Below are 15,463 nucleotides of genomic sequence, written 5' to 3'. Positions count from 1 at the left end.
ATCTCAGTGTCCCACCATTTACATCTCAGTGTCCCACCATTTACATCTCAGTGTCCCACCATTTACATCACAGTGTCCCACCATTTACATCTCAGTGTCCCACCATTTACATCTCAGTGTCCCACCATTTACATCTGTGTCCCACTATTTACATCAGTGTCCCACCATTTACATCAGTGTCCCACCATTTACATCACAGTGTCCCACCATTTACATCACAGTGTCCCACCATTTACATCACAGTGTCCCACCATTTACATCACAGTGTCCCACCATTTACATCACAGTGTCCCACCATTTACATCACAGTGTCCCACCATTTACATCACAGTGTCCCACCATTTACATCACAGTGTCCCACCATTTACATCACAGTGTCCCACCATTTACATCACAGTGTCCCACCATTTACATCACAGTGTCCCACCATTTACATCACAGGGTCCCACCATTTACATTCCAGTGCACCCCTTTTTAAACCAGTCCATCCCTCCCCTTTACACCATAGTCCCCCATTTACATCACAGTGCACCCATTTACATCACAGCTTCCCCCTTTTATATTGCCCTCCTACCTCTACATTCATGTCCTCTGCCCCCCCTCCCCTTTACATCTCACCCCACTTTCCTGATAACAAGTGAGTTATTGGTTACTCGGGCAATCCTAGCAACCAGTCACCCACTGTCAACTTGTGCAAATCCCACCCTCAGTCCAGAGACCTGTTGTACCTCCCTCCCTCTGCCCTGCTGTGAAGATAATCAGAGCAGGCTGTGGCGGTCCACCATTTAGCGATGCCTGGTATATGATGTCTCGTGCAGCATTAATGCCTCTGGACATGTAAATAGTTATAACTGGATATTGGCAAGCAATGTGGCTTGTTCTGGCAGGCGAATTACGGTTTGCTCCAGAGCGACAGCCAAATGTGCCGATTTGTCACAATAAAAAAAAAAAATATATATATATATATAAAATTATACTTTTTGTTTTTAATCTCCTCTAGGAAAGCAAATAAGCCCCTTACCACTTGTGTGTTACAGCTTCCACTGTATATACCACTTGTGTGTTACAGCTGCCACTGGATATACCACGCGTGTTATAGCTGCCACTGGATATACCACGCGTGTTATAGCTGCCACTGGATATACCACGCGTGTTATAGCTGCCACTGGATATACCACGCGTGTTATAGCTGCCACTGGATATACCACGCGTGTTATAGCTGCCACTGGATATACCACGCGTGTTATAGCTGCCACTGGATATACCACGCGTGTTACAGCTGCCACTGTATATACCACGCGTGTTACAGCTGCCACTGTATATCTCTTTAATGTCACTAAGCAGAAACACAACACATTCCCTAAATGTCATTCTAAAAATGATGCAGCAGCTGATTGTGCTGGTGGAAAACTAAGAACATTATCTGTCTGTTCAGGCCCAAAGAAGAGACAAGTGGCTGTAAAATCCACGCGTGGCTTTGCCCTGAAATCTACCTACGGCATGACGGTGAAGCCCAACATGGCATCTGCAGACCGAGGCGATGGAATGATTGGCCGAAGAACAACACGGCAGTTTTACGATGGGGAGGAATCCTGTTACATTATCGACGCCAAACTGGAGGGAAATTTGGGCCGATACTTGAATGTAAGCAACTGATAAATCTGTGACCCAAAACATTGTTTGATAAGGTTATTAAAGCGTACCTTCATCCAAAAAGGGAAGTTCCACATGTTTGCAACCCCCCCCCCCCCCCCCCGGTCTTTAACATTTTGCACTTTTGAACAGGTTTCTGGTTTTCACAGGTACCAGCTCCCACTTCTGCCTGGATTATACACCCAGAAGTTCACACATAACCCTCCCCCCTATTGTGGAGGGATCTGGGGGTCTTAAAGACCCCAAACCCCTCCTTTGCACTTAAAAGCATTCAAAATGCCAAGTTTGGCTGTTTTGAATGCTCGCATTTTTTTTAATTTGCCGCCGAGTACCCAGAAGTGATGTCATGACATCACTTCCTGGGTTTTTTATATGGAGACCTGATCAGAGCCGAATGCGGCTTTGATTGGGTCTTCGGCGGCCATGCAGGTAGGATTCCCGGGTCTCCCGGTGGAATGGGAGACCCGGGTGAGCCGTGGAAGGCGGCGGGCGTGGGAGGATGTCCCCTCCCGCTCCTTGTAATGATAGCCGAGCGGCTTCTCAGCCGCATTGGTTGTCATTACAAGACAGCCGACTGTTGGCTATGGACGCCGGTACCGGGTGATGCCTCTAGCTGCAGGCATCACTCCGGTACAGCACTTTCCCAAAATATCGGCAATATCAGTCACCTCCGGGGCCCATTCCGATATATCGGGGAAAGTGCATATCGGTCGATCCCTATTATTATATACACCTCATGTGTCACCGTCTTCCTATTTGTCCCCCCACTGCCCCGAAAGAAAAACCTGGTAAGCTAAGCAATGGTCACATGACCGGGAGCCCCTTCCCAATCATTCATACAGACCCAGAGCTGTGTTTGACAGTTAAGTCTCCTGTGCTTGGAGCATGCAGGGAGCGCGCGCTCAGCATAGAAACACCTGCCCACCCTCTTTGCCACCACATATATGCGTTACAGGGCGGCAAGGTTAAAGAGATCTATAATAAGTATTTGGAAGTTGCTATTGCTGGCCTTCCCTTTTGGAAACTGGTCATGTGGCTCTGTCATCCTGATCCAGTGGCTTCAGCTCTTCAGGTTACTGACTTGAAACAAGTATATAGACTTTACTCATCTGCAGACTTGTTTTGGGTCAGTGACTTCAAAATGATTAGCCGGGGACAGCCAGACATTTTCAGTAGGCCTATGATGACCATTGCTAAATTTCTTGCAGTATAGCGTTTCATAAGAATCCGAGTTACCACCAATCTGATTTAATCCTACCCTGGCATCCTATTACTAGCCCTGAAACAATTTATTTTTTATTGGGGACAAGTTGTGTTCACCTAGGAACAATTTGATCAGATACTGAGGATCTACTTACAGCATTTTGGAATTGGCACATAGATGATTCCAGATTAGGAGCAGATCAGATAGCAATACCGGTTTGTGGTAGGCAAGCATTGCAGAGATCTTCTCACACCACTTTGTATTTTGTATTACAGCACAGCTGCAGTCCTAACCTGTTTGTACAGAACGTGTTTGTGGACACACATGACCTGCGCTTTCCCTGGGTGGCTTTCTTCGCCAGCAAGTAAGTAATCTGCTTAACATTCCGCCTATTAAAGGGGCAGATTAACCACCTCAGCTCCGGGAAGGTTTACCCCTCTCCTTCATGACCAGGCTTTTTTTTCTCGCTATAAGGCGCTGCGTTACTTTAATTTACATTTGCGCGGTCGTGCAACAATGTACCCAAATTTTCTTTTTTTTCCCCGCAAATTGAGCTTTCTTTTGGTGGTTTTTGATCACCCCTGCATTTTTTAGGTTTTGCGCTAGAAACAAAAAAAACTACTGTTTTGGAAAAAAAATAAATATAGATCTAGATATAGAGATCTAGATATAGAGATCTTGATGGAGATGTAGAGGATCTAGATGGAGATGTAGGTAGAGGATCTAGATGGAGATGTAGGTAGAGGATCTAGATGGAGATGTAGGTAGAGGATCTAGATGGAGATGTAGGTAGAGGATCTAGATGGAGATGTAGGTAGAGGATCTAGATGGAGATGTAGGTAGAGGATCTAGATGGAGATGTAGGTAGAGGATCTAGATGGAGATGTAGGTAGAGGATCTAGATGGAGGATCTAGAGATATATAAATTTTTTTTTTCTGTTCTAAAACACTCGAATAAAAAAAATTTAAAAAATTTAAATTTCTTCATCAATTTAGGCCAATATGTGTTCTGCTACATGTTTTTGGTAAAACAAAATTCTAAACAGCCAATTTCTTCATCAGTTTTTTGGTTAAAAAAAGAAAAATCCTAAAAAGCTATATTGATTGGTTTGTGCAAAAGTTTTATAGCGTCTACAATCTATGGAATATATTTTCTTTCATTTGTTATTTAATTATAATATTTTTTTTACTAGTAATTGTGGCGATCAGCGGTTTTTAGTGGGACTGTGACATTGCGGCGGGCAAATCTGACACTTAAGTGACAGTTTTTGGGGACCATTGACACTAATACAGTGATCAGTGCTAATAAAAATGCACTGTCACTGTGCTAATGACACTGTCAGGGAACGGGGTTCACATCAGGGGTAATCAAAGGGTTAAATGTGCTCCTAGGGTGTAGTTACTGTGTGGAGGGGCTTTGTCAGGGGGAAGACCGAGATCCGTGTTCCTGCTTAGCAGGAACACAAGATCTCCATCTTCCCCTCTCACAGGACGGTGGTCTGCCTGGTTTATATAGGCCTTTCCTGATCATTATCGGCGTGTCCCAGCGAACATTGCGTTCGCTGGACCCGTCTGCTGTGTCCAATCATAGCTGGAGCGGGTCGCCGGTGGCGCATGCACCAGACCCAGTGAACCAAATCACTTACAGGTACGTGATTTCATGCAGGAGGGACGCCCTGCTGCAGTATATCTGGGTGGGGCGGTCCATAACAGGTTAACCATCAACTTTGCAGCTTTGTGCAGAGCAATTCTAGTAATCGGCCAGCAGGTGGCACTAGTGACCATACTAATGCAGCATAACATTGCCAAATTCAAAGAGCTTTAGATGTTAGAACGCTGTTGGAAGAAAAGACCAAGTGGTCCATACTTTTATTTTGTTTGTTTGCGGGTTGACCTATGTTTGTTCCAAGCATTTTTAAATTACTGTAGGTTGCTTTATACACTACCTCCTGATGGTAGACTCTTCCAAGCATCCACTTCTTTGGAACTTTCTTCTGCTAGTTTGAGGTCATGCTCATCTTCTTGATTTCAGCTTTAGTACTCTCGGTATGAAGCTGAGATCAAGAACACCGAAACAGGCAAACTAGCAGGAGGAACGCCCAGGAATAATGTAAGTATGTATTATTTTACCGAAAGGGTATTGGATGCTTGGAACCGACTTCCAGGAGAGGTGGTGAGTTAATCAACAGCAAAGCTGGCCATACACGAGCCGAAATATCAGGCAAACTCCTTTTCGAAAAACGAAAAATCGGCATTGAGAGCAGACGATCGTGCCATCGTGTAATGACCGAATTTCGAACGATAAATCGTTCAATGGACATAAATGAATCTGTTTTTTGTTCAGGTTGTCACATATGCCGAGTGCAAACAGGTCGGCCGAAAAACACATTAACCTTTCAATTTATCGGTCGGCGGTTTTTCAAAACTGTTCCTTCGATTTTTCCGCTCTGAAAAGTTAAAAAAACGATTTTCTATTTGTGCCCATTAACTGGACCAAAAACGAACGATCCGACCAAATGACAGATTTTCGAACGATCTTTCGGCTAGTGTATGGCCAGCATTAGTCTTTTAAGAGCTGGGATGGCAGATTGTGACACTAAAAATTAGTTCTGTGTTTTAGTAGTTCAGATAGTTTTTTGTGACCACACACAGCTATAGATCAGTGTGGAGTGCTTGGCCAAAAATGGAGGGTGCCTCGTTTCTTTCTTAACCACTTAAGCCCCGGAAGATTTTACCCCCTTCCTGACCAGGGGGTTTTTTGCGATTTTTTTTTTTTTTTTTTTTTTTTTTTTTTTACTGTGTGACTTTAACGGACAATTGCGCGGTCGTGCGGCGCTGTACCTAAACTAATTTGGCGTCCTTTTTTTCCCACAAACAGAGCTTTCTTTTGGTGGTATTTGATCACCTGTGTGATTTTTTGATCATGCGCTATAAACAAAAAAAAGAGCGTAAATTTTGCAAAAATAACAATATTTTTCACATTTTTTTTATATGAAATTCCCAAAAAAAATGTAAAAAATCAAAATTTTTAACATTTTCGGCCAATTTGTTTTCTGCTACATATGTTTGGTAAAAAAAATCGCAAAAAGCGTATTTCGATTGGTTTGCGCAAAAGTTATCGCGTTTACTAACAAAGGGAAAGATTTTTGTCATTTTTGGTGGGTTTTTTTTTTTAACGAGTAATGGCGGCGATCTGCGATTTTTTTTTTTTTTTTTTTTTTTTTTTTTTTTTTTTTTTTTTTTTTTTTTTGCGAGACTGCAACATTGCAGCGGACAGATCGGACCCTTGACTGACATTTTTGACACTTTTGGGGTTACCAGTGACATTACTGCAGTAATCAGTGCTATACATATGCACTGTTACTGTAAATATGACACTGGCAGGGAAGGGGTTAACTGTATTGGAGAGGGAGGGGTTAAGCGTGTCTTAGGGGCGTGCTTCTAACTGTGATTGGACATGGCTACTAGTGTAAAAACAGAGATCAACTGTCCTACATAGTAGAACCGTATGATCACTATTCCTACACAGGGGAGAATGACAGGCGGCTTTGTTTACATTAGCCGCCTGCCTTTCTCCCTTCCCGGCGAACGATCGCGAGTGACCGGCAGACATCGGGTCCTCCGGTCACACGCACTGACTTCTTAGGGAACGAGTTGGGGCGGGCGCGTGCTCGCCCGCTATTGGCTCACAAGCCGGTGACAGGCTAGTGACGTGTATATATATACGTCACTTTGCCTGGCCGGTGCTGACCGCCGCAGTATATGTACCTGCGGCGGTCGGCAAGTGGTTAAAGCGGAGTTCCGCTTTTGGGCCATCCGCTTGCTGAGGGCCACCTGAAAAAGAAATGGATGCTCCCAATTTTTTTTGGTCACTTAACTTGATATTGAAGAAAATATACTCCCCTTCCTTCCACTTCCTCCCTCTGCAGCTCGCGCCGTCTCTTCCGGTTTGCGATGATTCCTGGGAGCTGAACGTCATCGCTCCCAGGAGTCAATGCGCCTGCACCGGCCCCCGATCGTCACTTCCCGTGCAGGCGCGGCATTCCCTGCTAAACAGCTTCTGGGCAGTAAGGTCAGGATCACCATGGCAGCCCTGGGGCATACATTTAGGAACAAAATCACCGAAAGCACCAAAGTACTATAAAAATTCCACACTTTATTCTGCCTGCCCTTTCCCCTTTTCCATATAGTTACATAGTAGTTAAGGTTGAATAAAGACAGTAGTCCAAGTTCATCCTGTGTAGGTGTACGTGTGTCTTTGTCCATAAGCATTTCCCATATCCCTGTATATTGTGTTCTTTAAGATTCACACCCAAAAGTATTATAAAAATATCAATACTCCCAGCTGACACCACCAATTGTGGAAGAGAGTTCCACCTCCTTATTGCCCTGAGAGTGACAAAAAACCCTACGCAGCTTAACCACTTGCCGACCAGGCGCCGTACTTATACTGCGGCGTGTCTGCTCTGTCCCGCGAAACGACGTATCTGTACGTCGCTTCGTGAGACAGCTAGTGGGGCCACGCGACGATTGGCCAGAGGGGGAGCCAGTCAGCGGGCCTGGCGGACGCGCTGTCCACTAGGCACCCTTGATCGCTCCCCGTGGAGACAGAGTGGAGGCCTGCCGATGTAAACACGGTAGACCACTGTAAACCTAGCAGACCGCTGTTCTGTCATTGATGAATACAGGGATCTTGTGTTTGTGTTCATCCAGCAAGTCCCTCCCCACCCAGCACAATTATCCTCTTTAGGACCGCCCACCTCAGATGTACTGCGGCAGGCAGCCGCTCCTGCGCGAATCGCCGTCATTGTACGTCGGTCACAAACAGGAGGCGAGCGCATGTCGCCGGTGGCGCGCTCCCGCCCCCCACTCGTCAACCGATGCAGTGGGCAGGCAACTCAGATTGCCGCCTGACACCCGCGACCGTTCCCTGCTGAGACAGGACGGTCGTTGTAAACATAGCCGACCGTTCTTCTCCCTGGAATGATCACAGAGCCAACGTGATCCTTTATATAGGATCACAGGTTTCTATGGTCATTTCACAAGCCACGCCCCCCCAGGTAGAATCACTCCCCTAGGCTCACATTTAACCCCTTGATCACCCACAATGTTGACCCCTTCCCTGCCAGTGTTATTACAGTAACTGCATATTTTTAGCACTCATTACTGTAATGTCACTGGTCCCCCCCAAAAATGTAAGGTGTCCGATCTGTCCGCCGCAATGTTGCAGTCCCGCTAAAATTCGCTGATCGCCACCATTACTAGTAAAAGAAAATTAAAATAAATAAAAATGACAAAAATCTTTCCCCTAGTTTATAGTCGCAATATACTCTTATTGGGATTTTTCTTTTTTTTACCAAAAATGTGGCAGAATACATATTGGCCTAAAATGATGAAAAAATTTGATATTTCGTTCATTGATGGACACAGCTTTTCATCTTCTTGACTACATGGGTTATGCTGTCCCCTACAGGAAAGAACTTGACGACGCCTATGGGCAGTCCCAGGGGGTATTCTCCTACTCTCTCTGCTATAGGTACTCAGTTTTTTTTTTTCTGCCTAGCATTCCCTGGATGTGGTTCGGGCAATCAGGGTGTACCTGGCAGCTGCGGAATCTTTTAGGAAGTCACTCACTATTTTGTCCTCACGGATGGACGTCGAACAGCGTTGGCCGTTTCTGCTGTGACCATTTCCAGATGGATCAGACAGACAGTGATTCAGGCTTATTCCATTAACCACTTAAGCCCCGGAAGATTTTACCCCCTTCCTGACCAGGGCCTATTTTGCGGTTCGGCACTGCGTGACTTTAACAGACAATTGCGCGGTCGTGCGACGCTGTACCTAAACGAATTTGACGTCCTTTTTTTCCCACAAACAGAGCTTTCTTTTGGTGGTATTTGATCCCCTGTGCGATTTTTACTTTTTGCGCTATAAACAAAAAAACAGCGTCAATTTTGCAAAAATAATAATTTTCACAATTTTTTTTATATGAAATCCCCCCCCCCCCCCCCCGAAAAAAAAGTAAAAATCTAAATTTTTTAACATTTTGGGCCAAATTTTTTTTTTTTACCATGTTTGGTAAAAAAAAATCGCAAAAAGCGTATTTTGATTGGTTTGCGCAAAAGTTATTGCGTTTACTAACTAAGGGAAAGATTTTTGTTTTTGGTTTTTTTTTTTTTTTTTTTTACGCGTAATGGCGGCGATCTGCGTTTTTTTTTTTTGTGGGACTGCGACATTGTGGCGAACAGATCGGATCCTTGACTGACATTTTTGACACTTCTGGGGTTACCAGTGACATTTTCTACAGTAATCAGTGGTATACATATGCACTGTTACTGTAAAATTACACTGGCAGTGAAGGGGTTAACTTTTTTTAGAGGGAGGGGTTATGTGTATCCCTAGGGGCGTGATTCTAACTGTGATTGGCTGTGGCTTGTGGTGTAGGAACAGTGATCAATGGTTCTACATAGTAGAACTGTATGATCACTGTTTCTACACAGGGGAGAATGACATGCGGCTTGTTTACATCAGCCGCCTGCCTTTCTCCCTCTCCACCCGACGATCGCGAGTGACCGACGGACCCCACACGCGCGGGGGGGGGGGGGTCCGTGACCACGCGGGAGCGCGCCTCCGGCGGCGCTCGCTCCCTAGACCCTCACAGGCTAGCGACGTATCCCTACGTCGCTCTGCCTGTGAGGGGCTGACCACCGACGTAAATAGTCGTGCGGCGGTCGGCAAGTGGTTAAGTGTCAGGTTCCTCCTTTCCCTGTTAGGGCGCATTCTACTCCGGCGCTCAGTGCTTCCTGGCCCTTCCGTCGTCATGCGTCAGTGATGCAGGTTTGCAAGGTGGCCACCTGGTTGTCTGTGCACACGTTCACAAAGTTTTATAAGGTGGATGTGTTGGCATCTGCGGATGCTTCCTTCGGCCGCAAGGTTTTGCAGGAATGCTGTTTAGAGGCCTTGGTCCTCTTTGAGGGTGCTTTACTTTTTTCGGGTGAACTCCAGTTGTTTTATGGTTGAGCTCCATGTTAACTGGTTGGCTATGTTTAGCCTTGGGAAGTATTTTTTCTTGTTGTTCCCACCGTCATGTTTTCACACTGCTTTGGGACGTCCCTCGTAGTCAAGAAGATCAGGAGCTGTGTCCATCAATGAACGAAAGAGAAAATGGGATTTTGACTTGCCGTAAAATCCATTTCTCTGATGTTCATTGGCGGACACAGCACCCACCCCTCTATGGAATTTTTTTTTCTTCTGACACTGCTTGAAACAAAACTGAGTACCTATGGCAGAGAGGGGGAGTATACCCCCTGAGACTGCCCTATAGGCATAGTCGAGTTCTTTCCTGCCTAGTTTCCTAATCCTGTAGGGGGCAGCATAACCCACGTAGTCCAGAAGATGAGGAGCTGTGTCTGTCGATGAACATCAGAGAAATGGATTTTACAGTAAGTCAAAAATCCCATTTTTTAATTTTTTTTTTTTTTTTTATTGGGAAGGTTTTATAACAAGTAAAAAATATATATATATTTTTTTTTTTTTTCGGAAATACCACTCTTTTTTTGTTTATAGCGCAAAAAATAAAAATCGTACAGGTACTTAAATACCACCAAAAGTAAGCTCTATTTGTGGGAAAAAAAGACATCCATTTTATTTGGGTAAATCGTTGATTGACGGCGCAATTGTCAGTTAACCACTTTACCACCGGAGGATTTTGCTGTCTTACGTCCAGGCCACTTTTTGCGATTCGGCACTGTGCGACTTTAACTGACAATTGCGCGGTCGTGCGACGCCGCACCCAAACGAATTTTACGTCCTTTTTTTCCCACAAACAGAGCTTTCTTTTGGTGGTATTTGATCACCTGTGTGATTTTTACTTTTTGCGCTATAAACAAAATGTTTTTTTAAAAAAATAACAATATTTTTCACATTTTTTATATGAAATTCCCCCCAAAAAATGTAAAAATCAAATTTTTTTTAAATTTTTGGCCAATTTGTTTTCTGCTACCTATGTTTGGTAAAAAAAATCACAATAAGCGTATTTTGATTGGTTTGCGCAAAAGTTATTGCGTTTACTAACTAAGGGAAAGATTTCTGTAGTTTTTTTTTTTTTTTTTTTAGCGAGTAATGACGGCGATCTGCGATATATTTTTTTTTTTTCTTTTTTTTTTTTTTTTTTTTGCGGGACTGCGACATTGCGGCGGACAGATCGGACCCTTGACTGACATTTTTGACACTTTTGGGGGTACCAGTGACATTACTGCAGTAATCAGTGCTATAAATATGCAATGTTACTGTAAAAAGGGGTTAATTTTATTGGAGAGGGAGGGGTTAATGTATGCCTGTTGCTTACTAACGTGTGTGGGGGGAGGTGACTGAGTGACACATGCTGAACCCTGCAATCTGTCACTGTCTGTCACTTAGGAGATCCGCCCACTTTGTTTACACAAGCGGGCGGATCTCCAAACTCGATTCCCCGACGATCGGGGAAGAGCGGCGGTGATCACCGCCGCTCCTCCCCTAGCCCGACTCCCGCTGTGTCTGAATACAGCGGGAGCGAGCCTCCGGCAGCGCGCGTGCGCCGCCCACAAGGGGAGGAGTATGTCGCTGGACGGGAACTAACCACTTTGCTGCAGTAGAGCTCGAGTGAGCGGTCGGCAAGTGGTTAAAGTAACGCAGTCCTGTATCGCAAAAAATGGCCTGGTCATTAAGGGGGGTAAAACCTTCCGGTCCAGAAGTGGTTAAGGTTAAACCGATTCTCCTCCAATCTCATTGTGTGGCCCCCTGTCCTCTTACACTTCCTGAGACTGAATCGTTTTCTTCCTATACTGGGATCACCACTGAGATATTAGTAAATCGCTATCATAAATGAAATCCTATGAATGATCGCTAGGTAACTTGCTATGACCTTGTTTCGTAGGAGGATACGAGCCGGCACCGAGCTGACCTGGGATTATAACTACGAGGTGGGAAGTGTGGAAGGCAAGAAGCTGCTGTGTTGCTGCGGATCCACAGAATGCCGGGGGCGCCTCTTGTAACCTCCATCCTGCCAAACACAGAAACCTATCCATGGTGCTGAAGACCTTCAAGAAATCGTTCCTAAAGAATATATGGCAGATGCTTTTGCTGATCTCTTGCTGGAAATGCAAGTTCTCTGGTTGTTATGCTGATCCGGTTTGTGTGGATTTTTTTTTTTTTTTTTTATAGTGTGACCTACGTCCCTGGAACAAATAGGCAGATCATGAGATCCAAAATGTATTATCGGCATGCTAGTTCTTGGCCAGACGCTTCAAGTAATAAAACAGAAGGACCAGCATAACAGCCAGGCAATTAGCCTTTGAGTCGTCAGCCAGGGCAGCCTCTGTTTTCTGCCAGGAAGGGTTTCCTTTATTTCCTCCATTTTACAGTCGTCCGTCTGTCTCTCGTTGCTTCACCCACATTGCCTCTGTAGGAGACACCGCTGCCTCACCCTCTACTCCTAATGATGAAGTGCAGTAATGGAGACAAGCTCAGTTGCATAGTCTTTATTTGTAGAGTTAAATGTTTGATACTTTTTTTTTTTTTTTTCATGTTAAAATAAAAAACTGAGTTTAATCTTTAGTGTGCCGTGGTGACGTTTATTAGACTTAACGTACATGTGATTTGGCTGGGTTTGTCGTCAGTGGGGTTATGGGTCTGTGACAATCGGGTGCATGGTGAGATCTAAAGCCCCGTACACACGCACCGATTGTTGGCCGTGAATTTTCGGCCAACGTCCGACAACCGACTGCGACTTTTCGGCCGAAAAAAATCTGGTGTGCATGCTATAAAATTTTTGTTGGCCGTCACCAGAACGGCCGATTGTTCTTCAGTCAGTACAGATTTCGGCAGACAAAAATCAGATGAGCAAGACTGGGCATGCTCAGAGAAGAAAAAACACACGGAAAGTTAACCAGCACATGACATCACTTCTGAAGCTGGTTGTTGTTGGCCGACAAAATTCGTGTGCAGTCTAGAGCACATTTCAACCAACACAACAACACTGGACAAAAGACGGCCGATCGGTCGGCCAACAATCGGTGCGTGTGTACGGGGCTTTAGTAAGAAGAAATAAATGCTCCTGCGCTTGAGAGTTGCTGGCGGAGAGGTCTTTTAGAAGAGCGACTCCACTTGTTTAGCCACTGTTTCAGCTGTGCCGCCACTCCAAACAGGTCAGGGAAACCCAGACTCTAAAAACGATAAAAATAGAGGGCGCACCAGCCTAGCACATTACTGTTGCAACAATTTATTAAAGAAACAAAATTTCTGTACATCATACTCAATTGAGAGGACTTGTTCAAGCGTGATAAAAAAATATATATATAATGTATGTATGCGTGTGTAGTGTGTGTATGTATGTATGTATGTATGTATGTATATATATATATATATATATATATATATATATATATATATACACACACTCTATAAGCTATGGGAAGTATTCCCAAAGTGTATCCATGGCAAAAGCCCAAGGTGTGAGGGCATAGGCCCGGATAGAAAGAGAAGAATGGAAAATGAAGAATGAAAAGAGGGAAGGGACGAGAGAAAGGAATGTGCAGAATAGGGTGGGGGGGGGGGGTGGAGGAAGGGGGGAAGAGGGGAAATAGGGGCGGGGGAAAGGAAAGGAAATAAGAAGAGGGGAAAGAAAGCAGAAAAAGGAAAGTAAGTATGAGAAAACAGGAACAGTTGGAACAATATTGAGGGCAAATGGGATTTTTTAGGTACCAAATGAAAAAATAGAAAAGGTTGGTAAATATATGTATAAAAACATGAAAAATGTATTCATTGACATACAACTGACATATATGAGATTAGATATATGGAAACTGTGTAGGCATAAGGCAATATTGTATAGTAGATTAGGTCCAATGAGGAACATCAGACATTTCCTGACATGTTTCGCGGGCACTGAAGGTCCGCTTCTTCAGGGGTATAGAACACATTGAACATAATATGCCTTGAATAGCCTGTCTAATGTAGCAACATAAAACCATTAGTGTATGCACATATACATATATGGACATCAATGCATGCAAGTGTGGAACACCCAAATGCACCCAAAGCATCCACCGTGAAAAGAACCACTCAGCGCCAGAACCGCTTGAAAGTGCACCCTAGAAAGACGCCTCCCCCGTGGATGTGGAGGGGCAACCAAGGCAAGAGGCTACTGGGGTGAATGTTACAAAAGATGGAGTAGGGGAGATAGGTGTATATTAGAAAAGAGTCTGCACCACCACCATAAAAGAGGGAACGGTTCAGGAACTTGTATGTAAATTCTCTGTACCTTCTAGGATGTTTCCAAAGAGGAACTCGCACATCTCATAAAGGGAAGAATTGTGGATTGCAACTGTAGCTGGGGCACAAGGGCAAGAAATCGTTCTAAATGGGCAAAGGCAAAATACATAAGTGTCCCGTAGTTATAAATCACTGAGACATACTTTGTTAAAAAGGCACGACCCGGGGGACAAATTACCTGTTCACAATCGTGCCAAAGGAACAGGGATGGGTTAAAACTGCATGATAACGGCTGGATGGTTAAAGCACAGAGCGAGCTGGGATGTCAAGCACTGCACCAAGAGACAGATAATCTGCCTAAGCCGTAAACAATCTGTGGAGTAAGTTGGAATAAAAAGAAGTTCAGAGAGATGTATCCAATGTATGAAACCAAGTCCACAGAACAAATGCAGTCCGAGATCTTACCCACAGCATGTTGCAATGGCGACGAACGCCATCTCCTGAGAGACAGTGTGGTGAAGCCCCGCCCTCAACCCGATGCGCATGACATCATACGCAAACTGGGCGGGTCAGGTCCTCAACTGCGCGCGCACACAAAGGCGCGCGAGCAGTGTCGCTCTTGCATAGGCCACAATAGGCAGCCTAGAGCGGCCACAACGAAGATGACGTGGACCCGGAAGTGTCCAGTCATCGGCGTGCCCGAGGACCACACATCCGCTGAGGAGTCAAGGAGGCACGCTATCGTCCGGGCGGAGGGAGTGGTGCAACCGGGGATGCCGAAACAGTGCAAAAAGAGGGAATCCACAAGAGCATGTAAAATGCACATATACTATAAGCAATTACAAGTACATTATAGCAAATACAGACACCTTGTAATACATTATGTATGTAATCAAAATTCAAAGAAATAAAGAAGGAAGGGAGGAGCAAAGATGATCCCCCGATGCTTCAATACACAATAGAGTTCTGTGGGCTCGATTGGGGACATCCAAAAGAACGAGTTCCCCAAGAGAGCCAATCGTAGATAAATAAGGAAAATCCATGAACACTGCTGCATCAACAAATAGATACTAAGCCTAGGAGGGATAACTATCAAATGTATAATTAGATGTAAAAAACAATCTTCCAAAATTGGAAATGGCTAGTAACTCACCCAGTTCCAGAACCAGAGTGCGAGTCTCGGTAGGTGCAGACCGGGTGAAAAAAGGGGGCACAGTAAACTGGGGAATTGGATGAGCTGGGTAACGGATTCAGTGCAGAGCAATTATTGAACAGGGCTTAACCTAAAAATGGTTTATAAGTTAAGACTTCATTAATTCCTGGAGGTATCGTAGCCTCGAGGGATTCAATCCAGTA

At 44.7% G+C, this 15,463-nt stretch overlaps 1 protein-coding gene across 1 annotated transcript in view; it reads left to right on the top strand.

Moving 5' to 3' along the window:
- SETDB1 (SET domain bifurcated histone lysine methyltransferase 1) overlaps window positions 1-12,445 on the top strand; it is a 138,717-nt gene extending 126,272 nt beyond the window's left edge. The window contains exons 20-22 of the mRNA XM_082275506.1: window positions 1,436-1,644; window positions 3,133-3,221; window positions 11,772-12,445. Coding sequence (XP_082131632.1) covers window positions 1,436-1,644; window positions 3,133-3,221; window positions 11,772-11,889 — 416 coding nt within the window. The 3' untranslated portion in view covers window positions 11,890-12,445. The remainder of the gene's footprint in view (window positions 1-1,435; window positions 1,645-3,132; window positions 3,222-11,771) is intronic.
- Window positions 12,446-15,463: the final 3,018 nt, after the last annotated feature.

This window comes from Pelophylax lessonae (genome assembly GCF_965119305.1).
Source record: "Pelophylax lessonae genome assembly, chromosome: 13".
Lineage (NCBI taxonomy): Eukaryota > Metazoa > Chordata > Amphibia > Anura > Ranidae > Pelophylax > Pelophylax lessonae.
This window is presented reverse-complemented; position numbering and strand designations above follow the sequence as displayed.